This window comes from Vidua macroura, chromosome 1 (genome assembly GCF_024509145.1).
Source record: "Vidua macroura isolate BioBank_ID:100142 chromosome 1, ASM2450914v1, whole genome shotgun sequence".
NCBI classification, from domain to species: Eukaryota; Metazoa; Chordata; class Aves; order Passeriformes; family Viduidae; genus Vidua; species Vidua macroura.
This window is the reverse complement of record NC_071571.1, coordinates 19,251,336-19,278,675: the sequence shown is the minus strand read 5'-3', so window position 1 is coordinate 19,278,675 and position 27,340 is coordinate 19,251,336. Positions and strand designations below refer to the sequence as shown.

At 38.5% G+C, this 27,340-nt stretch overlaps 1 protein-coding gene across 2 annotated transcripts in view; it reads left to right on the top strand.

Moving 5' to 3' along the window:
* PLXDC2 (plexin domain containing 2) overlaps positions 1 to 27,340 on the top strand; it is a 248,792-nt gene that overhangs the window by 139,575 nt on the left and 81,877 nt on the right. For both annotated transcript variants that reach the window (XM_053992518.1, XM_053992509.1), the window contains exon 4: positions 1,542 to 1,611. In XM_053992518.1, coding sequence (XP_053848493.1) covers positions 1,542 to 1,611 — 70 coding nt within the window. The remainder of the gene's footprint in view (positions 1 to 1,541; positions 1,612 to 27,340) is intronic.

Genomic DNA, 27,340 nt, shown 5'->3' with positions numbered 1-27,340 from the left:
ATTTATGTATATACAGAAAAGGTCATTAGAACCTATTCAGTCCAATTAACACATTGCAAATGGATTTTGCATTCTAATTAAAAGCAAGAAAAACAAGAAATGTGCTAATAAATCCTGTCATAATTCTGCCTTCCACTTAAATGGAAAGAAAATCTTTCCATCCCTTTCCAAATACTTAAAGCTAATGTAAGTCTTCAACTGCTAATTTCATGCTAAATAATTCTTTAAACATTTCTGCTTCATGTAAATATAATTCTTCCTGAGAGAAGAAGTACTCAGATATAATTTGAAAATAATAATCACAGGTCAAAAATAATGGAAGAGAAAATAAAGACATAAGAGTACTTTTCTTCTTCCTTCCCCCTCCACTTTTTTAAAATGTGTGCGTTGTTGCCCTTTCTTAAGTGGAGTCATCAAAAGTTACGGCTGAGGGACAGTCATCAACTCATCCTCACACCAGTTTTTACTGTAGTAAATCCTCCAAAAGAACGAATAATGGACCACATGGTCATTTCATATTTACTGTTTGGACCATTGTAGAAGAGATGTGATTTTCATGGGATATTATATTTAAACAGTGAAAAGACCTTGCTGAGATTTCAGCACTCCTTTCTGCCATGACCACTAATTTATTCAGAGTTTAACCAGGTAGTACACAAGCTGATAATTATGAGTGGCCACAAAAATCATTGAGCTTTGGAAACAGAATGGAATAGATGGAAAAAGATAAAGCCATAAGTAGAAAGGCAAAATGAGTTTGAATTTGAATGTTGCTTTATGGTGAGCTTAGTTGAGAAGAGTTCATTCCCCAAATTACAATTCTCTGCTATGAATTCAGCTGATAGAGGACAGTCACCTGTAGGTAGATGGAGAAAGAAAAGGTTCTTTTAAATTTTTATTTTTTTATTTTATTTTTCAATAAGTAGTTTAAGTAGAGTTTGTTATTGTTTCTGTTGAATATTTTTTATACATCATTCCATCTCCTAGCTGACAGTATAGAGAGTTTTAGGGAATGGTGTCATATGGGTTTGATGGCGGAATTGCCTTCCTGTGACCAGCCTTCATCAGATAAGCTCCCAGGCAGCAGCAGAATGTCAGGGACAGCACTTGAATCTGAAGGCTTGTGTGGCAGAGCAGCAGAAAACAAGCAACCAAAATAGCAGGTGTCCTGTAAAACATGGGTATTGCTAAGGCTTTTGATACTGATGGGTCCTTCTATGAAAGAGGTTAAAGCGACAGTTTTTTAAGGACAAACTCTACAAATAGTTTATTAATTTTATTCTTGTGATTGAGTTGCAATGTCTGTTCATGTCTTTTCTTTTCTGAACCTGTCTGTTATAAAGATCCGCCGCTTTAAGTGTTTAAGTGCTCCTCAAAATTCTTTCCAGTTAGCTACTGGCAATCCCAAATTAAGAATAACAAGGCTCCAGTGAAAAATAAAAGGCAATGAAAGAGATATTTGAAGTAGATGACTGTTTGTCTTTTTTTCTTTTGATGTTCTGCTCAATATTGATTTTATTTTCTGCTGTTATTCCTTTCAGAGAGTGAATCTGTCTTTTGATTTTCCATTTTATGGACATTTTCTACGTGAAATTACTGTGGCAACTGGAGGTAAGTGCCTTTCTAGCCATTTACTTTGAGTAAGATGAGAAGAGTTTCATGCAGCTATTTAAAATACTTTTTTCCGCCTGCTTGTATATGTCAAGAGATAAACTACAGCTTTTATTTAGGAAATTTTCCTGTCCACAAAAAGAAAATCACAAAATATCAATATGATGAAAAACCTTAGTTGAACTGTTATAAACCCATCTCATTGTAAGACTTTATAGCATTCATCCTTTTCTGTTTAGGTATTTCCCCCAGAACTCAGATGTGTGTGTGTTTAGCAGTTGCACTGGAGGTGAGAGTGCTGGAGCCAGAACCAGGAGGGAGACAGGGTTTGCCTGCACGAGGGGAGAGGATTTCCTGCCTAAAGATGAGAAGTGCTGCTAGAAGTATGGCATGTGTCACCTGTAAGGCAGTGAATTGCAGTGAATTGTCATGGTGTGGTATGGCCTCTGAAAATGTGTCATGGCCTTCCTCTCCTCTTTCCATGAGAGGAGTGGGGTAAGAAGGAAGGTAGGGCCAGCTTGTGCTCCCAGTCTGGCAGCTCTGGGCACCACTGATGGCTCGTGGTTGGGGTTCTCCCTCCCACAGCTGATGGCTGCTGCTTGCACCAATCTCCTGTGCTGGGAACAGCCATCAACCCCTTCTGTTCCCTTCCCACTCCAACTCCTTGAAAGACAATTTGATTTTAATGAGATGAGGAAAAGTAGATGACATGGAAGACAACAAATGAGAAAAAGAAGGAGAAGGAGTAATAGTAAAAAAATGAAATCAGGGAGGCAAAAGGCAGCATCATGGAGAGCACACCCAGAGGATCCTCTGGTCCTTCAACACGTTCAGAAAGTTCATGGACCTTGGCTGGTGGTGCTCAGCCTAGAGATGTCGCAGGCAGAAATAGGAGCCACCATCATCAGGAACAATTCTACCCTGTCCCTGATCAAAGTTTCTCCTTCTCTTGCTACATGGTCCAGATGGACATGATCAGGGATATCCATGTCTCACTGGAGTCCTAAATGGGGAGGTTATGACTAAAAGATTAGGGTAAAATTGCAGCCAGTGTCTCAACAAGAGTGGGAACTCTAACAAAGGTTCCTGTCATGCTCCTCATCAGGAGGAGCCAACAAAGCAGAATACAAGTGATGGACAAAGGTGAATAAAGGCTGATATTAAAGTGATTTGCAGCAGAATGATAAAAAAGGATGCAGAATTATGAAGTGACTTCAGTATCATTTTTCTCTTCTTGATCAGCAATAACATTTTGATGCTGATTTGGATAAGATGAGCCAAGAACCACTGATTTTGAGATTTTTCTGATTCCCATTCTGTTTTGCTGTTAGTTTCATTTTGGTGTTTGATCATCAATGCCTAGTTCTGTATTCTTCATTAGAGGAGTTGCTTTTGACAGGCTGCCAAAATCAAGCACGTGATTTGTGTAGCACAAAAGGATGGGATAGATCCTGCAAAGTTAAAACAGCAGTGGTGGGGACAGGGTTCATCCTCTAAATGTGCCTTTATTCTTACTGCTGTGCTTGGTTCCTTAAAATTTCACAAAGTTCAGTCTCTTCAAGTAAATTTTTTTTTGTCTGGTCATTCTGCTGAGCCTTCCCATCTAATGGAAGTCCTTAATTTTTACTACTTTTACCACCTTCAGTAATATACTGCTCTGACCAGTTTCTCCATCAGACCCAAAAGACTTGGAAGGAAAGTTAATCTCATGAAGTGAACTGTGTAGTAGCAATTTGTGAGGTACATGTTATTTTCCTTTTGATACAGAGTAACTGGGGAATTTAAGTGGTTTTGTTTTTTGTTTTCTTTTTTTAAAAAAGTCAGAATATAAAAATGACTGCGGCTCTGTGAGATTCTTTTCTCTTGCTATTAATGGAACACTGGCTGATAATTATGCTTTTCTTTTTGCTCCATTTGGACAAAATAAAATATTATTGCTGTAAATAGATCTATGGATTATTGTCGAGCTAAATGCAACTTAAAAATCAGTCCTTTTAATGTACACCATTGACATTATCACAGAGATATTTCTGTCTTTCATTGACATTTCATTGATTTTTTCCATCTCAAAATAAAGCATAAAAAAGATCTAGTTAATAAGAGATTTTGAAATGTTATCTTGATAAAGCCCAGTAACTATAAGTCATTCTGTCAGTCCAGGATGCAACCTTTACTACAACTATAGGGCTCCTAAACTCATCTAGCTGGAAAAAAAATATTTACTTCTCTTACTAACTTTTAGAGAGTACTAACTCTCTAAAAGTGTTTTAATTCAGATATATTTGCAAATTTTGTTGCTAGGCTAAACTTCACACTTCACCACCAATGATTTATGATGACAGAAGATGAATACAGGTTCCATGTGCTTCATATACTCTATGGCCTGCTATTTCTTAGTAACCAAGATTTACAATGGCATTACTATTATTATAGACCTGGAATACCTCCAGAGGTTATTCTGACATCAAAAGAATGACAAAGTTAATGCGTTCAGAACTCCCACATGACAGATGTCCTCTTCCTGGAGAGCGGGATATTACTAATTATACTAATGACAACACTACAAACTGTTTTTTACATCCAAATCATAAATTAAATAGCCTTCTTAAAAGGGAAGTCGAGGACAATGGCACATTAAATCCCTCTCACAATAAAAACATCAACCCCAATGGTTTCTGCCATTCTTCATGGAGTGTGCACTGTGCCATAGTAGGGTTCCCAAATTGCTTAGGATGATTTTGGAATCACTGTGGTTTAAAACTCAACATTGTTTTCATCTTTAGCTAATATTTATTTCTTTTTCTGAATAGTTTTGATGAGCTGATTGTGTTTAAGTAAGACAAGAAAGAATGGGGAGTGAAAATAGTTTGAGGGTTTTTTGTTCACTGTTGTCTTAGTTTGTATTTGAAAAGGCTATATATTATTATAGAAATTATATATTAGAATATAAATAATTATTAACACACTTAGTAATTGGTTTTTTGCAGACATGTCTCTGCCCCCACATTCCTAGAGATAGTTCTCAAACAAGAAGCTGAATTTTGGTTTTTGTGAAGCTTTCTAAAGTTTGTAGCCTACAGGCCAAAAAATGTGGTAATTTTGTAAAAAAAAACCAAACAAACAAAAAAAACCCCAAACAACTTGTGAGATAGTGAGTCATGTTGTGCATGCCAGGCGCTGAGTATGTGCAGTCTGCTTGTTGCCAGTCACTAATACTCCTCACAGAGCTCAGTGGAGCTGGGAAAACCCTCTCTTCTGATACATCTCTCTATGCAGTACCATAACCCTTCTCAAGGGTGTCCTTGAAGCTCTATGTCCTACATCCTACTCAACATGCTGTAAACTTCATTGCTGGTTGTATTAGTTTTCCATGTTCATTGTAGTAAGCTCCTCTTGTTTATTCTCTGTGGGATCTTTTTTGTTTGTTTTGTTTATCAGTCTCTAATTTTTAGTGCTATTTTATATCAGATACTGTAAGTTATTTAGGTGGGTTTTTTTTTTTTTCTTTTATGACATTTTTTGTTGACATTAAATTTCTCTGTGGTATTGCAGGAAGCAGGAAAGACCTTGCTGTGCAAGCACTGCCCAGCATTAAGGAAACATAACAATAACAGTAGAAATTGAAGTGACTAGGTGGTTACATTTTTAGATTTATAATGCTGAATATAGAGACATTTTGCCAGCTAGAATGAAGAAGGCTCCAGAAATGTCCACCTACCCTGTGTAATAGCAAATTGCTGAAGTTGAAGCAAGCAGCTGAATTTTTAAATATTGTATTATATTCTGGTTAGATAATATTTAGTGAATCATCTTTCACTACAGGAATATTCCAGATGACTGTAGTGAAATACAGGAATATTCCAGATGGACGAATAAGGTCTGAAATAATTCTGAGAATGCTGCCTGAGCATTTCTACCAGTGTCAATCAAAGGAGTACCAAGCAAAGAAATAAAAAGCCATCCTTGCAGTAAATCCCAGTGTAATCAAATTACAGTTGATAATTTTCTAAATCAGAAATCAAGAACTCTTTGTATGATTATTACTTCCTAAGGGCAAATCTCATGCTTAAAATACTTGTATTTATGGAAGAAGGAGATCTTTGTACATCCAAGATTCATGCAGCTTTTCATCAAAACTACAACTGTCCTACGGTCTATTGACACAAAATAGGAACACAAGCATTGAAAATACTGAACTAATTCTTCTGCTGAAACCTGATGTTATTGGATCTTGCATTGAGGAGCAGCTGTGTGGTACCTGAGCATGGCTCGTAAACCCTGACTAGTCGGGACAACTGATTCAAAGTAGTCTTTCATTCTCATGAGGAATCACCCTTATTTCAGTATCAAATTCTTTATAAGTGTACATATGGCTTGTGGAAAAGTAGCAAAGGCAAAATATCTCTGGTTAGCAAGCTAGTTGGTTAGCTGCTTAAAAGCTGAAGTTCTATAACACTTAAAATTTCCTTTTGGACGTTGAACATGTATATATCATTATGGAATTCTGTTCAGTTTTACTGTTTTCAATGTAGCAGGAGGGATATGAAAAATAAGCACTGAAGTGTGGAGAATTCTAATACAATTTTCATCATATTTTGCAGTACTTTCAAGCAAAAGGGATCAATGATAGAGAGAGAGTATGCTGTGGGGAAGGAATAAAGCCTGATGTTGCACTATCTCAGGCCTTTCTTTCTGTGTTGGAACACAGAGCAATACCTCTAAGCCGGAGGGAAATTTGTCCACCTAGCTGGTGGTGCTATGGAAAGAGAAGGGACCATGGGGTGAGGACATGAGCTTGTTAAGGGTGAGGATGTTTGTGTATTTGCAGCCTGCAGAAAGTCTATGCTAATAAATTATTTTCCCTGCATCTCATGTATTTATTTTCTTAAACTTCCAAACCAGTGGATAGGTAGAGGGAAATTTACCTGGCTTTTTGAATTATCAGTGTCCTGAGTGGAGTGTTTTGTTGGAGTCTGTCAGAAATTTCAGCAAGGTTTTTCTGGCTGTTCCTGCTGCTCTGAACCTTCAAGAGATGTGTTCATCACTTATTGAAGAGCTCTTTGACAATACAAATTGCCCTATGGGCAACATCTGTTGAATGGCAAAGGTGATACAAAGCAGAGTGAAACACTGTTTCTAGCCAAAAACAGTGCCTCAGATTAGTTTATGTCTGTTACAGGGGATTACACTTGTCATCACCAGTGGGCAGGTCACTCTGAGGGGACTGTGGAGGTCTGGCTGTTGAGTAGCTCATAAAATTGCCTTCATTTATCTCATTTTTTTTCTGATGTCTTATATTGCCATGCAGTTGTAACAAAAAATTTTCTTCCTGTAAAGCTTCCTTTATCTGTCATTCCTGTGTCAAGTGTCCTAGGAATACCCCTTCTGTCTTTGTAAGGGACTAACCCCTCCCTGGAAACTCTGCTTTGCCTACCTTTTCTTGGTGAACCCTTACAACCCTTTCCATTCCCACACTTACGCTTTATCTTTACAAATTTGATCAGAAGCACTTAGGGCAAAGAGAATGATAAGCTTTAGGGGAAAAAAGCATTCCATATGCCTTGACATTACTCTGATCATCATATATTAAGGCATTTGCCAACTTTGTGATGATTATGGGCAGTAGCGGTAACTGAAGTGGTAACAGCTTATAATGACCGTATTTGTATTTTTGTAAGATTCTGTTTCATAGAATAACAGATAACTAGCCAAAGCATTTGTCCACATGTAATGCCAAATAAGCATTAAATAAAATTAAATAATTTTGCAAAATATAATAAATAAAATGACTTAATGTTAAGGCAAAGAGCCTTCAGGGTAGCCAAAAACACTCCACTGAACACTGGGAAGTTGTTAGGTATAGACTACGTCTAAAATGGAGCCATAACTTTTTATAGTATAATTTTTTATTAAGCATTTATCTTATGCTTAGCCTTTACAGTAGCATTCAAAGTCTCAATAATATTATGCTATTACATCATAGTAAAGATTTCTAACTCTTGACAAATCTTTATTTTCTCCAGCTACTACAAAATATAACGTTTCTTTGGTTTTGTGCATGCTTATAAGTTAAAAAAAAAGCTTAAATGCATTTCTGCCTATAGCTTCTAATTAAAAGAAGAAATTCCTGGTGAAGAGTGGGAAGCACACCATTTGATGCTGTAAGACAACAGTGCATAAAAATTATGTATAAGTGCAGAATTCCTACACCAAATGAAACATGGCCAGTTTATAAATCTTCTAAGATTTGTAAAATACTACTTGGCTATATCTGTTTTTTAAAGCCAAAATTAAGATCATTATGATATTTGGTTACAACATTTTTCAAAAAATTAAGTCTTTCCAAGCATAGAGTATTGGGAGACTATTTAGGCTTGGAATTGTGTTAAAAAATCAGCTCAGAGATAATATTAATTATTAAACATAAGGACTGCTATAGTTTACAATATTTCTAATGAGAGGTGGGTCATAGTTTTAATTCCGTCCAAATATTATTAAAAGTTGTCCTTTCTGAAAAAGTTTATTTCTGACTTTGGCAAAAGTTATTTTTCCTGGTTTTTATAGTGTTTGGGTTTAGGTTTTTTGTGTTGAATTCCTACTAATATCAATATTATTGCCCAGGGGTAGTAAAATCTTTTGAGTTACTTGGTCCCATGTGCATCTTAAGGAATGCTCTTTTCTTTGAACTTTTAAGGGAAACCTATTTTACATCAAATCAGGCAGCTGTAAATGCAGTTTTATAATTTTGGATTATAAAAATTGAAATCCTGTGTATTGTGTGATGCTATTGCTACCTAGTGCCCCACAGCACCAGGTAGCATTGATGATTACTTGTAATAGCCAGGGAAACTGAGGGCTTCATTCTCCTTAGCATGTTATCCTCCATATCTGTAAATGTCATGTTCCTAGAGTACTTATGAAATTCATATTGTTCCTCATATTTCTGCTGAAATCTGGGCACCTGCACTGACTGATCATTTGGCTTCTTTAAGAAATGACTGTTAAGACAAGTGTTCACAGAAATGATATCATGATCCTCTTGCTATCAAAATGAGATGTAAAGTTCCTTAGATTGCCACAGGATGCTTCCCTGATTGACTGTACCTCAGATCAGGGCAACTCTCCATTTCCACAAGCGGTGGGTAATTAAGAGAGCAGGGTTGCAGGTTTCCTCCTGCTAGAGGGGTTTTTAGTTTGTTGTGTTTCTGTTGGTTGTTTGGTTTTGGGGATTTTTGTTAGTAATGGTTTTTAAACTATCAAAAACTGCTGTTAGTAAAAGTCTATGTAGCCAAATGGAAGCCTCCAAAAAAGGATGTGTCTGTCCAGACCGCTTCCTGTGCAGAGTGTTTGAGCTTATGAGTGGTTCTAGGGGGCATTGCAGAAAAAGACTGCCTGCGGTGTGAGCAGGTGAATGATCTCCTTTCACTGGTGGCCAAGCTTAGGGAGGAAGTTGAAAGACTAAAGGAGTATTAGGGAAAGTGAAAGGGAAATAGATTGGTGGAGTTCAGCCGTTCCATCCTTGAGGGAGGCCCACCAAGAGTCAGAGGACTCCATGCCTCTCACTGTCAGGCAATAGGAGGGCACCTGGTGGATGAAGGGGAATGAAAATGGGTCCCTACTCAGGGAGGTAATAAAAATTCCTCCCAACCTCCATCACCTACCGAGGTGCCACTTCAGAATAGGTGTGAGGCCCTGAATCTAGAAGGTCAGCCAGAGGACATAGAAGAAAATAATCTGCCTGGTGAGCCTCCCAATTACGCTTCATCTGTCAGAGCGATCACTGCCTCTGACATTAAAAAGAAAAGGGTAGTCGTAGTGGGTGACTCCCTTCTGAGGGAACAGAGGGCCCCATATGTCGACTGGACCCACCCCACAGTCTGCTGCCTCCCTGGGGCCCGGGTATGGGATGTCACTGAGAGACTCCCTGGGCTGATTCATCCCTCTGATTATTACCCACTGCTGATACTCCAGGTTGGCAGTGATAAGATTAAAAAGAGAAGCATCAGGGCAATGAAAAGGGACTTTAGGGCACTGGATCAAGTGGTTGATATGGCAGGAGCACAGGTAGTGTTCTGCTCAGTCTCTTTGGTAGCAGAGAAAAATGGTGAAAGGAATAGGAGAGCCCACATCATCAACAAGTGGCTCAAGGGTTGGTATCATCAGCAGAATTTTGGGTTCTTTGATCCATGGGGCAACTTTTACAGCACCTGGCCTGCTGGAACTGGATGGGCTCCATCTCTCTGCTAAGGACAGAAGGATTTTAGTTCTTGAGCTGGCAGTACTCATTGACAGGGCTTTAAACTAGGTTTGAAGGGGGAAGGAGATGCTGCTGGGCTGTCTGGAAGCAGGCCCAAGGGTGGTAAGCCTGAGTTAGGGGTGAAATCAGTAGCCCAGCTGAGGTGCATGTATACCAATGCACGCAGCATGGGCAACAAACAAGAAGAACTGGAATCCATAGTACAACAGCAGAACTGTGATGTGGTCACCATCATGGAAATGTGGTGGGATGACTCACATAGCTGGAGCACTGCACTAGATGCCTACAAGCTCTTCAGAAGAGACAGGAAATGGGAAAGAGGTGGAGGGGTGGCCCTTTATATTAGGGAGGTTTTTGATGCCATGAGTATTGAAACTAGTGACGATGAAGTTGAATGCCTATGGATAAGAATTAGGGGGAAGGACAAAAAGGCTGGCATCCTACTGGGAGTCTGTTATCATCCACCCAAACAGGAAGAAGAGGAGGACAACTCATTCCATAAGGAGCTGGATAATATTTCAGGATCAGCAGCCCTTGTTCTTGTAGGTGATTCTAACCTAGCAGACATCTGCTGGGAACTTAACACAGCAGAAAAGAGGCAGTCCAGGAAGTTCTTAGAGTGTGTGGAGGACAACTTTTTGTCACAGCTGGTGAGTGAGCCCACTAGGGGAGGGACTGTGTTAGACCTGTTGTTTGCAAATAGAGATGGGCTGGTGGGAGATGTGATGGTTGGAGGCCACTTGGGGCATAGTGATCATGAAGTTATAGAGTTCTTGATATTTGGTAAAATCAGGAGGAACATCAGTAGGACTTTTACATTGGACTTCTGAAGGGCAGACTTTGGTCTATTTAGGAGACTTATTCAGAGAGTTCCTTGGGAAGCAGCCTTTATAAACAACGGAGTTCAGGAAAGGTGGGCATGCTTCAAAACAGAGATCTTGAGGACACAGGAACAGACTGTCCTTGTGTGCTGAAAGATGAGTCGACAAGGCAAACATCCAGCCTGGAAGGACAACGAGATTTTGAAGGAACTTAGGAATAAAAAGAGGATGTATCGTCTTTGAAAGGAGGGTCAGGTCTCTCAGGAAGTATTTAAGGGGGTTGCTAGGGCACGTAGGAAAAAAATTAGGGAGGCCAAAGCTCAGTTCAAACTTTATTTGGCAACTTTTGTAAAGGATAATAAAAAATGTTTTTACAAATATATTAATGGCAAAAGGAAGGGTAAGACCAGCCTTTGTTCTCTATTGGATGCAGGAGGGAACTTAGTAACTGCAGATGAAGAGAAGGCAGAGGTGCTTAATGCCTTCTTTGCCTCCGTTTTTAGTGGCTCACTGGTAAGATTCCAGATGACTGAAAGCTGGCCAATGTGACATCCATTCACAAAAAGGGTGGGAAGGAGGATCCTGGTAATTATAGGCCAGTTAGCCTGACCTCAGTGCCCAGTAAGGTAATGGAGCAGTTTATATTGTCATCACGCAGCACTTACAGGTTGGCCAGGGTATCAGACCCAGCCAGCATGGGTTTAGGAGGGTTAGGTCGTGTTTGACCAACCTGATCTCCTTTTATGACCCGCCTGGTGGATGCAGGAAAGGCTGTTGATGTTGTCTGTTTGGACTTCAGCAAGGCCTTTGTCACTGTCTCCCACAGAATACTCCTGGAAAAGCTGGCAGCCCATGGCTTGGACAGGAGCACTCTTTGCTGGGTTAGGAACTGGCTGGATGGCCGGGCCCAGAGAGTGGTGGTGAACGGTGCTGCATCCAGCTGGGGCCAGTCACCAGTGGTGTCCCTCAGGGGTCTGTGGTGGGGCCAGCTCTGTTCAATGTTTTTATTGATGACATGGATGAGGGGATTGAGTCGTTCATTACTAAGTTTGCAGACTACACTAAGCTGGGAGCATGTGCTGATCTGTTGGAAGGGAGAAGGGCTCTGCAGAGAGACCTGGAACAGTTGGATGAGTCCAGTAAGATGAAGTTTAATAAGTCCAAGTGCCGAGTCCTGCATTTGGGCCACAATAACCCCCTGCAGCGCTATGGCTGGGGACGGTGTGGCTGGACAGTGCCCAGGCAGAAAAGGACCTGGGGGTACTGGTCCACAGCTGGCTGAACAGGAGCCAGCAGTGTGCCCTGGTGGCTGAGAAGGCCAACAGCATCCTGGCCTGTATCAGGAATAGTGTGGCCAGCAGGACTAGGGAGGTCATCCTTCCCCTGTACTCGGCACTGGTGAGGCCACACCTTGAGTGCTGTGTCCCGTTCTGGGCCCTCAGTTTAGGAAGGACGTTGAGAGCTTGAGCGCACCCAGAGAAGGGCAACGAGGCTGCTGAGGGGCTTGGAACACGAGCCCTATGAGGAATGACTGAGGGAGCTGGGGCTGTTTAACCTGGAGAAAAGGAGACTCAGAGGTGACCTTATCACTCTGTACACCTTCCTGAAAGGTGGTTGTAGTCAGGTGGGGGTTGGTCTCTTTCTCCAGGCAGCAGCTGACAGAACCAAAGGACACAGTCTTAAGCTGTGCCAAGGGAAATATAGGTTGGATATTAGGAAAAAAATTTTTATGGAAGGAATGATCAAGTACTGGAATGGCCTGCCTTGGGAGGTGGTGGAGTCATCATCTCTGGATGTGTTTAAAAAAAGACTGGATGTGGCACTCAGTGCCATGGTTTAGTTGAGGTGTTAGAGCATGGGTTGGACTCAATGATTTTGAAGGTCTCTTCCAACCTAGTCATTCTGTGCTCTGTTAAAACATGCTCTGCAACGGCAGGAATCAGCAACACTCACCACTGCTCCTCTCTGAAGAATGTTTACAAGTTGTAGCAGAGCAGCACTCAAAGGGAAAAGTGTCAAAGTCTGTTTAGTTGGGGTTTTTCCCCTCTGCATAGGTAGCATTAGGTGCAAGAAGAGAGTAATACAGGCAAGGTTTTTGCCTGTGTAGATAAAGTACCTTTAATTCTGTCAGGAAAAGATATTAGAAATATTATATTTGGAAATACTCATCAGCTACAATAGCAGTTCACCTAAGTGATGTTTTTAAAGCTATAGGTAAGAGTCCTATCCAGTTAATAATTTTTTGTTCTATCAGTGAAGGGGTCTTACTCCATTTTTATGCTGTGCATTTTATTACCTTAAACACTATTCCAGCAGCTCACAGGATGATGTATATCAAGGTGTTTAAGCTAGTGCAATGTTAATACAACAGCTAGGCATTTATTCTATATTACTTTTGTTATTTAATCTGCATTGCATTAGCTCTAGTATCTTTAACATGATGTATCAATATGTGGTATAGTGCCATCATCCAAAAAATTAATTAATAACAAAAACAAGTTGCAAGAAAAGTAGAAATCTAAAGTCTCAAAACAATGTTCTAATTTGCAACTTGTCATATTTTGGAAAACAAGATTTCTTGCCCCTCTATTTTGCTTCAGATTTACCCATTTTCTGGGCTATTGGCAATATGTCCAAAGTAATTATAGCAAGTGACAGTAAATTTGATTTCCAGCTGCATTAGCAAGCGTGGAATTTCTGGTTGTTGTGCTATAAGCAGCTTGTTGTTATCTAAAAGAAAAGTTTGGAAGCTTACACAGGATTAATTAAAATCAATGCAGGACTTAAAAGTGAACACTGAAATTATTGCTGGAGAAATATAATTCACAAAGTAAATTGGATCCTAAAATGGCCCCAGATCATCCCACAGAGACCCAGTGCGAGCCCTCACTGATGAGGAAGGCAGAAGTATTTTGTGGGAGCTAAAAGAAGGCAGCAGCAGAAAACCATCATCCTGAAACCATCCTACTGATGACACAGGCTCACATTAAGAGGCTATTTAGTTACTTAGTTTTACATGTCACCAGCAGCATTATTTAAAAAGTAAATATTTTAAAAGTAAATATGTAAAAATAAATATATTTTTGCTATTGAGTTTCTGCATTGTTGTATCCAAAGCCACAAACCACCCATAATTTCCATTTCCTGTCTGTATCTCTAACTGTTGAATAGTGTGAAAAGCACTTTAATAAATCTATGCAAGGCTTTTTATATTCATTGCTTCAGATAAGGTATTCTAATTTCACTACTTGGATCTGTCATGTAAAATTCTGCACATGGAATTTCTTCTGCATCTCTGACAGTACAGGGAGTACAGATTTTCTTAATATCTTTACTGTACTCCAATGTTCATATGATGACTATCCATGTCTATCCATCCCTGACTCCTGGAGAGTCTTTAGAAGAGCAAATGCTGCTACGTGTTTTGCATGATCAACAGTTAGAAAATAGAATGCATGCAAGTGTTGTCTGAGCCACATTATGAAAAATCAGTTGCCTGTTGCCAGCCTCTTCATTATGTCATCATTCCTTCCTTGGCAACCACCCTGTCTCAAGCCAGTCCTTGCTAAATTCATTACCCTTGCAAATTGTTCAGATTCATATCTGTCTGTTTTCTGAAACCAAGGCCATTGAAATAAATAGATTCTCATGGATCTTTGTCAGTTTTCAATTGAGACTTTAATTTTTTCACTTGCTTCTCACTCCCCTTACAGTCTTGGCCTTGGCTGCATTCACACCCATTCCCCTTCCTTCTCTCAATGTTGTCACTGGGCTGTGACAATCCCAGTCTTCAAGCTTTTTCATGCATATGCCTGTTGCTGAGGAGATGGTTCCAGGTGTGAGCAGCGGAAAGAAGCATTTAGGGCTAAATTTCTTCAAAAGTCATAGGAAAGAGTTCACTAGAGGTTTATGGTTTAGAGTGATAAAGCACAAAGCATAAATTTAATGACATGTCAGGAAAAACTGTAAAAAAAAAAAAGAGGTATTTGTTGTTTTTATGGAAAGCTTACCTCAAAACTACATTTGTTTTCATGTGGTTTTGTTCCATTTACTTTTAGGAGCTTCTTCATGCACTAATCACTTGCAGTGACTATTGTAGACTGGACTTTTATTTTAGAACAACTACCACTAGGCCATAATATTGTAACAATTTCACATGTTGTGTGTGTCATTTTGTCAGTGATGCTACATCTGCCTGGAAAAGCAGCTTATTGATGTGTCTGTCTAGTGTGTTTCCAGGAAATGATAAGGTAGCCAGAATCACTAGCATGGGATTCTTACCCTGCCTCACTCACCAGTGCTGGTCTCAAGTCTTAAGTAGGGGATAAACAGGATAGATGTCTTCATAAAGGATCATCAGTGCAAATGCCACCTCTCCTTCAAGTGTTTGTGGGTTCAACACTGCCTTGTCTTGCCAGAGACAGCATTGGTATAACACTTTGGTTAGGGTTTGCCCTGTAATTTGTGTTAGAATTGTTTTATCTTCACCCATTACTGTACTGCAAAATCTGTGCAGGCTGAAGTGTAGCCTGCAAACCTGCTTTTAACCAACCTGAAAAAAGGAAAGCCAGACTCTATAACCTGCATCATGACCCATGATGCCTGGGGCTGCTTACCTAGAAAAATCTTTTTGTAGCTATTTGCTCAAGTAGAAATGGTGACTTTTTGACTTCAAGCTGCCACACGTGGCAGTCTGGTCCGTGCCTGCACATTTGAGAGCAGAGAGAGTATAAAGGCTGTTGAAGAGACCATGAATGGTGACTGTTTTAAAGACTCAAAGGGCTTAACTGGCTTGCTAAAAATTCCTATTTGTCAAAGAAATACATGCTTATTAATTGAAGTGCGCTAGTTACAATATTGTTAAATCCTGAGCTGAATGACAGTAAATGTGTGATTTCATATATCTCACTTGTTAGATGCAAGTGACACCAAATAAAACAAGGCGTTATTTGGCAATGACTTAATAGGGCAATAAAAGTCATCAGCCCATTCTTTTTTTTTTACTGCAGTTTATGTTCTGCTTTAACTGTCTGCCTAATGTGGAAACACATGGAATGTTTCATTATATGAAATATAATGGAATAAAAATATCTATGGGGCATTGACTAAGAGTTTTAAGCTCCATCTCTCTCGATCCTATATATTAAAATAAATGTTTTCCTTCTTTCAAGTAGATTTCTGTGTAGTGTTATTGGTGGTCATACAGATATGAGTGAATTTTACTTTAGGATTCCTACCCCCTGATTTCTACCTCTGTTGCAATTGCATCAGAACCAATATTTTAAGGAAAAAATTCTGTTTCTTTGTTGACAACCTGAATTTATCCCCTAAGAAGGACACTGTAAGCCATTAGACCCAGAGCCTTTTGAGCCTCCTTCATGATCAGACCAACTGCTGTGTGAATTTTGTACTTCCTTTCCTATCTGAATACACACCTGCCTGTGCCTACTGCTGCCTTTTGCCACCTTAACAGCTCTGAGCTGTACCTGTTTTCAAGCGTCAGAGCAAGGTTAGGACAGCAGTGGCATTGCTTACCTTGATTATAAAACTATGTCCACATTTTCAAGAAAAAAAGATCTTCAGGCCTTTTTTGAAGCAAGTTTTTTTCTTAGTCATCATGCTAATTTATTGGTTTCTTTTAAATAATGATGTGAAAAATAAACCATTTTTTTACTCTGTAGGAAACATGCACTGCCCATAAACATCCAGCCACCAGATTGATTAGGTACATGAACATTTCTCTTTAAGAAGAGTTTCTGAATTTTTACAAATGCTTTCTTTTTCTTTTTTTTTTCTGTGCTTTTTCAGCTGTAGCATTTATAACGATTTTATTCGTTAATTCCAACTCCTAGTATGAACATGGACTTCTGATAACACAGAGACGAGAAAGTTGTGCATTCAGCTGTGAAAAAGTCCAAGGAATAATATTTGACATTACTTCATATGTATTCACTCAAAAAATAGTGAAAAACTTTGGTGGAGCAGCTTGCAACCTCTGGTACTTCTCAGAATTCATGGTGCTTTAAAATCTAGCCCTAGATTGCCAATTGCAAAATACATTTATTCAAATTTTTATAAATACAATTTTTCATCTATTTCCATTGTGGGGGGAGGGAACAGAACAGATTTTTATGAGGCATTCAGCTGGTTTTACTCTACATGAAGAGGAACTCAAGCAATTCTAAGCAAATATGCTCTGGGCATTTGGAAGGCATTGTTGGGGTCATTTAAATGCTGTTTTCAGTGCTAGCTGTGTTTGGTTAATTCTATCATCACATTATTGAGAAAACACAATTTTGCTTAAAACACAAATGGAGCACAAATAATATTGATCCATAATACACATCTTAAAAGAGTGAGACTGACAGTGCAATTTTCAATTATTCCACTAGGTTTAATTATGTTTTATGCAGACCAGAAAGGAATGGTAAAATGTACATTTTCTGTGGTAAATGTTATGTATTTGGTTTACTGTTAAATAATAGTAATTTTTTTAAAGTAGACAAATACTAGTTTAGTGCCCTTGATCCATAAAAGAAAATATATATTTTAAAATCCATGTAGGGGAAGTCTATGGTTGGGAGACTTTCCTGTATACGTTCAGAAACTTAAACTATTTCTATTTCATATGCTTGTTAAGACTAGGGAGAGTGGAAGAATATGAATTATCAAGAATCTCATATGACATTTTCTTTTCACAGGTAGTGAAAATACATATCATCCAAACAAAAATTAATTACTGGCTAGGCAGTCAAGAATATTCTTAAATATTTCTGAGGTTGAAATATAATTGTTTTGAAGTATAGCACTGTTGACATTTTGTTTTCTTTTAAATGTAGTCATTTTGGCAGTCACTATTACAGATATTAAAGGTCAGTTCCACTCACAAAAGCACTTTAAACTTATCAAATATTTGAAAATTAATCAGGCATAGTCTCAGAGCTTCAACCTGATTTGTCTCTTCCTCTTTCTATTCACTTTGTTGTCTTCTTGCTATTACTTTGGCTTCTTCTGTATGTTGCTTCTATGTAAGAATGCTCCCACTCAGGAGCCACTTTCTGCCTATATTCCAGCATATTCTCATACTTTAAAACAGAGGCTGAAACAACCTTTTAGCTGAAACTCAACATCGTGCCCTCAAAATCTTTAGGAGAGTCACTATTGACTTTGGCAAGAGGGGGAATCAATGTGTGGTGCAGTTTAGCCTCATCCTCTTATTGTGTCTCATCATTAACTGACACTGAAAGCTGCTGGATGGTGCAGCAATTCTGTTTATGACATGCTTCAGGAAAAAAAAAAGAGCTGGACTGCTGATTGTGAACTATGCATAGGACAACCATATAAATAAGCATAGAAATTTTGAGCTTATCAGATGGAGAAGGACCTTCAGAGATCACTGCACCCAACCATATGCTCCAAGCAGGGAACTAATAAGTTAGTCTTGCCTAAAATAATTATTCCTTTGGTGTATTTAAAGTATATCTAGGTGGGCAGCTATTGAGACCAATATGAGTTGCAATAAAATTTGCCATTAGGTACTTGAGCTTTCAGCATTTCCAGTAATATTAGGGAGGTAGTACACAGAATTTACTTAAAATAGGGACCAAGGAAAACTCACTAGTATGTGAGTTTCAATGGTATGTGATAAAGAATTTTGCACTGTGAATTCTGCAAACCGTGGGCTGCCTGTAGGCATCCCTGCTTCATAAATATTCATCTAACCTTCCAGTTCAGCTGTAGTCACAGGGTAGAAGCCCTTGTAGATTCAGTGAAGCAAGTCAGATCATGGTCACAGGAGACAAGGACCTATTACATTCCTGTTGCCCTTTATTCCACCTAATTTCTATAGGCAGGAATTCTTTAACCGTTTAAGTCATCTTCATGTTATTGGCCTAATCCTTTATTTTCATCTCAATCAGATGTTATGTGATCCTTGGATAAAATATCAGAGCTGGGGACAGCTGAATGAAACTGTTTTCATAAACACAGGAGTTTTCAAGTGATTTATTTTGACTTATCTAAAAAGGAACCAATTTTCTGTCATTTGTTACAGTTATTCTAAGCATATGTTGACTGGTCCTTACCATATAAAGATCTAAAGCCTGACTGCTTCCCTGACTGACTTCATGAAAGCAAACATGCATGAAGCATTTTTCCTTTCACCTCATCAAGAAAATGAATTCTTTAAAAGCACCAGCCTATAAAACCATTTTGTATCACAACCTTTAAGCAGGTTATAGCCCAGTGGTTTCACAGCAATAAATCTGAAGAAAAAACAAATAAAAGGCTGCCTCTGTAATGAGTGAGTGGAAGAAACTTTAAGGAGACATTGAGTAGAAGAATCTCATTTATAGGAGTTGATTGATATCCACAGAAAACTTCTCAACCTTGCAAGAAGGCTGAGAAAATAAAATAGCCATAAGAAAAATTACTGACTAGGACTCAGTATGCTGATATCAGTTAACTAGATGATTAAAATGAAGGAGCATTTAGATTTGGTTCCTCCTTTAACCCATCAACAAATTGAACACTGTCTGTATAAATTTGTAAGGCAATGTGCATTTTTTTGTGGGAAAAGTTTCCATGGTAACACAGCAGAAAATCAATAAAAGAGTTGTGCTGTGATCTAAACACTGCCTCACCTCCAGGTAGTTTGAAGCAGTACAAAAACAGTATAGTTATCAGCAAACTGCAGATATTTTGTCTAATTCAGCCAGTTGCTTAATGTTTTTCAAGGATGACTCTAACTTCATCCTGTAACACTGCCCTATTCTATAGCTATAGTTTGTCCAACAGTTCAATTTAAGAATTAAATTGTTTTGCCCCGTGGGGCAGGTGATAACAACTTAAGTAGCCAAGCAATAAACACAAAGGACCATGACTGGACCAGTTTAGCAGGTCTGCTAGTGTTTTAATGACTTTGATCCTCATTAAATATTCTGTTTCCTAGTATATCAATTTGGTGTCATTACACTGCTGAGGATGGAAAGGAAACTCATGAAATGCTCATTTATGCTTTTTGAGGCAGAAAAAACTTTTTTCTTATTAGTCTGGAAATTAATGGGTATGTCACAAAATATACATATAATAGCCAAGCATTTTGCAAGCATTTGCCTTCAGTCAGTCATAGAGAAGGTTATTTTTACACCTAAAAGTATCACAGGATACAGAGACATTGAGGTTGGAAGGGACCTCTGGAAGTCATGGAGTCAAACCCCTTTCCCAGGCAGGGCCACGTGCAGCCAGTTGCCTACAGCAGTGGCCACAGAGCCTTTGAATATCTCCACAGATGAATAGTCCACAAAGTCTCTGGGAAACCACTGCAGAGTCACCCTCACAGCAAAATATTGCTTTCTGATATTCAGAAAGACCACCTTGTGTGTTTCAGTTAGTGCCCACTGCCTCTTGTCCTGTCACTGGGCACCAATGAGAAGAGCCTGTCTCCTTTTTTTTTTTTTTTTTTTTTTTTTTTTTTTACACCCTCCCTTCAGGTATTTACATACCTTGATGAAATCCACCCCAAGCCTTGTGTTCTGTAGGCTAAACAGCCCCCTAATAGTCTTTGCTGGAATGTCCTCACTGGAGTGTCCTTCACTTAACTCTCACCAGTAATTCCATATCTCTGTGGTGCTGGGGAATCCGTTTTGTTGGTTTTTTATGATACTGCCATAAATTCTGTGAAGTATGCAGGCTGTGTAACACAGATTATTGTTAAAATCAAGAGTTGCTCTGTTAGGTACAGAATCCCTTGCTGTAATCTTTTTACAAAAAATTCCCTCAGTTTGAAATAAGTATTTAAAATTAAGCAGTGAAATTCAGAAAAACTATTAAAATTTCTGCAGAGAGTCAGTTACAGAAGAGAATTCCAACCTGGCAAACAGAAAGCCTGTTTAATGGGAAAAGACACAAAGTATTGGAAACATGCAGCCTTGAGAAAGCAGAGAACACTTATTTGCAAAGACCAGTGCAAGTGCCTCAGGAAAGAACTGAGCAGATTAAGGAGGATGGGAAAAAGGACTTTGAAATGTGATGTGTTGAGGACTGACAGTAAAGGGAAAATTTATCTCTGAGCAGAAGCAGATCAGTAGCAGTGAAAAGTCAAGATAAAATATTCAATATATGCAACCGAGTAGTGAGTAGTACCAAAGGACATAATCTGCAACATTGGTATCTTAAATTCCTTGCTTCATCAGCAGTAAGAGGAAGAAAAAGCAGGAAGAACTTTGGTAAATCCTGCCAACTTTTATTAAGGTCTCAAAAAACAGCTGAGTACTTTCTCTTCTGGAATCTCATTCAGAAAACATTTGACTGACTGTGCATAAGATTAAAGGGCATAGATCCAGTAGAGGAAGAAAAAGCAGGAAGAACTTTGGTAAATCCTGCCAACTTTTATTAAGGTACCAAAAATCAGCTGAGTACTTTCTCTTCTGGAATCTCATTCAGAAAACATTTGACTGACTATGCATAACATTAAAGGGCATAGATCCAGTAGAGGGTTGTGCCTAAGAACTGCATGAATTAGATAAGCCAAATAGTTTGTGCCATCTTCTTTCTGTGTAGTCAATTTTGCTAAATTTTGTGAACTGTCTACGACGAATGTGGAGATTTTGCCAAGAACTCTCTATGAAGACAATATGAACAATTCAGCTTTCTATATAAAATTTAGACATAATTGTGTCTTATTAAAATAAAACACTGGTTTAGACCAAAAGATGGTATTTGCAAGTGGTAACAACTAGCAAAATTTGAGCTTCTTGGTTTTTGATGGTTTCTTGGGGTTTTTTTTTTTTGGGGGGGGGGTGGTTCGTAGGCTTGTTTGTATGTTTTTGTTTTTTATTTGTTTTGTTTTGTTTGGTTAGTATTTTTTGAAAGAAGGGTTGGGTTTGTTTGGGTTTATTTGGTTTTTGGGGGGGAGGGGTGAGGCCAGGGGGATTTTCTTATTTCATGTTTAGTTACTGTTAGGAGACCTGGAAAGACTGTGCTCGAGTTATACCCAAATTTTTCACCAATTAAAATAGATTTTGTTAGAACTTTCTTCCTAACATGTGCAAGGAAAACTTGTGAATTATGTTTCACATTACTAACTCAATGGAAGCTCAGCAATATCAGAGTAGGATTTGTGTGTACTGTGTCAAGAGAGATGCTTTTCTAAAAATCACATCCATCATGTCTAAAGTTGTTCCTGAGTTTGGATGATTCATGTTACGTGGTAGTTACATTTTGTCCTCTGCACTTATAAAAAATAAAATTGTCACACAGCAGTTCAATTTGAACTTTACGCAAGAGCTCCTACTACCTGATGCTGGTACTTATTCTACAGTGTTTGAGTTCTCCCAGTTTACTAATTTGCAGGTTAAATGAAAGGATAGAACGTGCACATCTTATAAGAAAATTAAATGTGCAAATCCATGCCAATGACACATTCCCAAATAAAGGCTTAAGTGTAGCTGAAATTAAATTCTCACTACAGAAATGTGTTTGACTGCACATCTTTATTTTGGAAGTGAGATGTATCGTACTATGAGAAAACGTGCAAATAAGTGATATTTTAGTATAAATGGTATGCCACTGTTTACTCTCTGTGTAGAGGTCCAGCATCCTGATCTATACAAAAATCACCCATGTTTTAAAACAATTTACAAAGGAGAACCAGAAGAAGAAAACAAAGCAATGGTAGTAGATGTACAAACCTACATATAGAATGATTAATGCCATCTGTACAAAATAAAAAAGAAAAACAGACAACTTGAGAAAGTGAGATGAAATAAGGAAAAAAAAAATTGTCATCTTTGTTCTAGGAAGAGAGGTAGCACCATCCCTCTGCCCGAAATAGCCCGTGACCTTTACCAGATTTTCTGTATTGATTCTTTTAAATATATTCTCTGCTTGATCATTTCAATAAATACTAAGAAATAAAAAACATATCAGTGGCATTATAGAGTTGTTGTCTAGCTAGCAATAATATATACATGACAGAAAATAGGTTTTTACAATATATATTTTCTACCTAAAAAGTAGCTATATGATCTGAGCATTATAAATGCTTAATTAAATGTACTGGACAAAAGATTATTTTTGTTATTATGATTTTTAAAGAAGCAATAGCCTTTGTGCAATGAAATCTTTCCTCTTTCTAAATGTAGATGGGAAGATGGAACAGGAAACGGGGCAAGAGAGGTGGAACTCACTTTCAATTAAGGCATATATTTACTTATGTAGTCAATGAAATGAAAAAGGTAATTCAGAGCACCTAATTTAGTCTTCTTGGATGCAAGCCTGTTAGCCTCCGCAATAGGATTCCCTTCTCAGAGCTGGCCCCTTCCCCCTCTGCAACTCAGAAACATGCTGAGAGCAGCCAGTGCCAAGCATGCAAAGACTTCCTCTCTTGTGCCTAAGTGAATGTATGATTTCCATTTGCCAGAGGTGTAAATACAATTTTCTCTTGGATGGAAGGTCTGGAAGCAGCCTGAGGCAGAAAGGTCCCTAGGCCTGGCTGGATTCTGTTTTTCTATGAGTCTGTTCAGTAAAATGGGAAACACTGTCCGTGGCATTCAGCCACTTGTGCTGCAAGACATATTTGACTGCCAAGAGGAGTGTGTGTGAGTGTCTCATTAGGGCTGAAGATCCTGACTTGGTATTCCCAGATATCTACACCATCTTTTAAGGTAGTAACTTAAGTGCGAAGAAATTTGAACTCGGATACCATGTATGGCTGAATGGTAGCTGACATTCTACTTCAGTGCTATCATATTGGTAGGAGATAGGTATAGGCATTGCCTTTGTTAGAAAAAATTAGTAAGTGGAAAGCAGGACTTCATGTCAAAACCACTAGCCTTTTTGTCCACTGTGAGCACCCTAAATATTGACTGAACTCAACAGGTACTGAGGGACCTTCAAGCCCTTGCAGACACAGGCCATTAGGAACTTTTAAAATTTGCTAAATGAGAAAACCCATCTCTGCAACTGGTAGAATATTCAGACTTTTAGGACTTTTCATTTGTTTGTGTTTCCAGCTTTTGCAGAATAACTGAAACATTACATACTGTCATAAAATGGCTGGATTTTGTATAGCTTCCACTATAAATAACATGCATGTATTTTATGAAAAACTATTTTCCTGAGTGTTTAAAAATCTACATTAAAATATAAGTTTTATATTTAACATAAACTGAATAGTTGAGTTCTCTCTTTTTGATTCCATCTTGTGAATTCATCACTCTTATTTCAATAGTATTTTTAATGGCACTTGGTCCTTCTACTCTTTCTATAGTTTGTGAAGTGATAAGAATTACAGACATATCTGCTTTTTTTTCTATTGAGGAATGACTTGGCATTCATTTAAATCAAATTTATAAGCCATTGTGTTCAACCGGGTAAGGCTTAAGGAGTTTTCAAAAGCTGAAAGAAAGTGTGGGGTTATGGATTCTTAAGAACCAATGTTTTCTGCAATAGAGAAGCATTTCTGGTTGAGTGGTTTTAAGTATCTTGTTATAATAATATTTTAATTTCTTTTTACTGGCTTATTTTGAAGCTGAACACGAATGTTGAACACACTGATCTTGAATGACCTTGGATGTTAGACATTCAAGCTCAAAATTTTCATACTGTGTGATTTCCTTCTCACGCCTAATCACTGAATCTGTGTACTTGCAAATGAGAATAAAACCTGTGTCTCTCCTTTTTTCAGAAGCATCTTTCAGCCATTGTTGATAAGGTTGTTCAGCAGTCTTAGACATGTAGGCATGTGATATCACTTCAGGAAAAGGAGATTAGATTCAGTTCCTAGAACTGATGAAAAAGAAGTGAAATCTATCAGATTCGCTCTTACTTTCCACTTTCAGCAGTAAAAAAAAATTGTTAGATGTAGTTTAGGCCAAAAATTTTAGAAGGTTGAGAGGGAGTAGGCTAGCCCAATGAGAGTCTTAAGTGGAAATTGAAAGCTCAGGAGATTTTTGAAGTGACCTTGATCATAAGGTGGAAGGCTGGGAATTCATGATGGCTTTGAATTGACATAAGCCTTCACAGCCAAGAAAAGAATCAGTTTCCCTCACTGCTGACCTTGCCTGCTAGCTATCCTGGGATAGCAGAAGTCTTTACACTGCAGTTCAGTGAAGTGGGGTGATGAAGCTTTATCTTTTTGTTTTATTGCTGGCTTAATTTTCTGTTCCTTGGTAAGAGGCATGTGAAAGCAGGTAAAGTGGTTGGAGACCACTTTGGTTGGATATGACATTGTATGAGGATGTGAGTTTACGTCACCTTGATGGGTTTATTAAACAAGATAGAGAACTGGAAGTTGAATTTCAGTGGGAAAGTGTGAGTCTAGTCTTGGAGGCAAAAAGACTGGCATGAAGATCATTAGTTACAGATTGGTGATAACCACTTTTAAGGTTATAAACTCATGCTGGGCTTCTATTTTGATGCCAGCCCTCTGTACTGTACACAAAGGGAAGGCAGTCCTGTTCTGTGATGGAGATTTCAAGGCAGTTTCCCCAAAAACGTAGGAAGGGGAAAGTTTTCACTTCTGATACCAACCATCATTTTAACAAACAGCTTCAGAGAAAGCAACTAGACATGGTTTTCTGGTGACTGCTGCTTGGGTTTGGGCAGTACCAGAACAGGCATCTTTCTACTTTTACGTATTGCAGAAGGAAAAGCCACAGTGGCTACATGGATCTGTACATTATTACGTTCATCCTGTAGTACACCTGTATCAAGTTTTCTTGTGTTAGGAGCTTTGCTGGTCTTAGTTGACATCTTATATTATTTAGTTGAGCACATACAGATAAAATCAATATAAGTCACATCAGTCACATTGGCAGAAATCCTCAGCAGTGATGCTTTTGAGATGTTTTCTATTCTGTATGACTGAGTTTGTGCAGAGAGTGAAAAATTGTAGTTAAGGTTTATCTCCAAATAAAGGAGGATGAGTAGTGAATAGAGAAATTAGAGACAGAAATGTGTTGTTTAAATTCCATGTTGAACTTGCATCTTATGCAGTGCTTTAGGTGCCAGAAGAAAAGAGCTGACATGACAAGTTGGATACTGACCTCCTCTGCTCCAGACAGCTTAGTGCCAAAGATGCAACAAGCACCAGTGCCGTTCAGGAAAGGATATCCCTCAGCTCTCTAGTTCAGTATTATCACTGAGTAATGGATGTGGGGGTGATCATAGTAGCTTTGATTTGATGGCTTTCTCAATGTATCAGTCATGTTGATCAGACATGTCCCAACCATTATTTCCTCTGTCAATAAAACATATTATTCTATCACATTGTACGCTAGTGTATCTCACACTCAGAGTCTTCCTTCTGTCACTTTGCTTGAGGTAGGAAGTTGCAAGACATTCTATTTTCAAAACCCCTCTCTGTTGGATACCACACAAAGAAGTCAGGATGCACCTGATAGTAGGTCTGTTAATGCCAACAAAGTCACTCTGTTTTGCCTTCCTCACCAGCAGTCACTGAGCTCAGGAAGCTGTGCTCTAACTGTCAGGAATCACTGTGACTTCACTACTCACTGTTGTGATTGACCTACAGTCAATCTGCAGTGTACAGATGAAGCTGGGTCTGACCCCTTACCAAGTTCCTGTTTTTCTGAAATGTCTCATAAAATGCCTGTGTGACTAAAAGGGTTGCACTACCCTTTGTACTAGCTATCCCTTCTTTACATTTCCAGATGAATCAAACCTTCAGGAGGACTTTACTTGGACTCAGAAACAAAATCTTGGTTACTGCTAGCCAAGACTTGCCTTTCATATACCCATAGCACAATTAGTAACAGAGGGTAAAAAGCTGGTTCTTCCTTGCTTACATTTACAAAACATATCTCTGGTCAGAACAAATTATGATTGTTTTTATGTGTTTTTCCTGTCCATGGTGATTTTTAAAACATTGTAATCATCACTGAGGACTGGCTATTGCAACTGAGTCCCCAGATCAGAGAGTATAATGCCACAGTTTTGTAAGCAGATTGTCAAAGCATAAATAATACTAATGTTAGCCTTTGAAAATTTTCTTTGTTGTCTTAGTGCCTCAAAGTGTATACTCAGGGTGGACATTTGAAATCTTTTCTTCCTGCCTTTTTCTTAGTTTCTTGACAAAGGTAATCAAATCCTGTGGTGAAAAAATATTTTTTCCTTCTATTAAGACATATATGCACCTTACCTAATGAGATCATGTACTCTGAACAAGTAATTATGTTCCTCAAAAATGAAATGTGAGTTGCCATACTGATGGCAACTTGTGAAAGTGGCAGTTTCTGGGGTATAAAATTTGTGCCAGAGTAAAAGTAATAATCAGTTCCTTAATGGAGCCATGACAGCAGGAAGAAGGATGACAAGCCATATGTCTACACTCTCTCAAGGGAAATAAGTAGAACTTGCATTATTTTGTTCAAATTGAATGAAGTAAAAAAATTCATAGGTTCTCCATTTTCCCTCTGCTGCCATTCATGACCTGCAACAATGAGAACAACTATGAGTGCAGGTGGTAGCTGAAAGCAGTTTTGTCTCTGCACCTGCCTGTGCATGCTTCCTGAATTTAATCTTTCAGGAACTTTATTTCTTAGAAAAAAATAATAGAATGTGAACATGACTATATTTTTTTTCCTGGGATTTCGTGGGAGGCAAGATTTTCTTCTTGCATCTTGGTGAT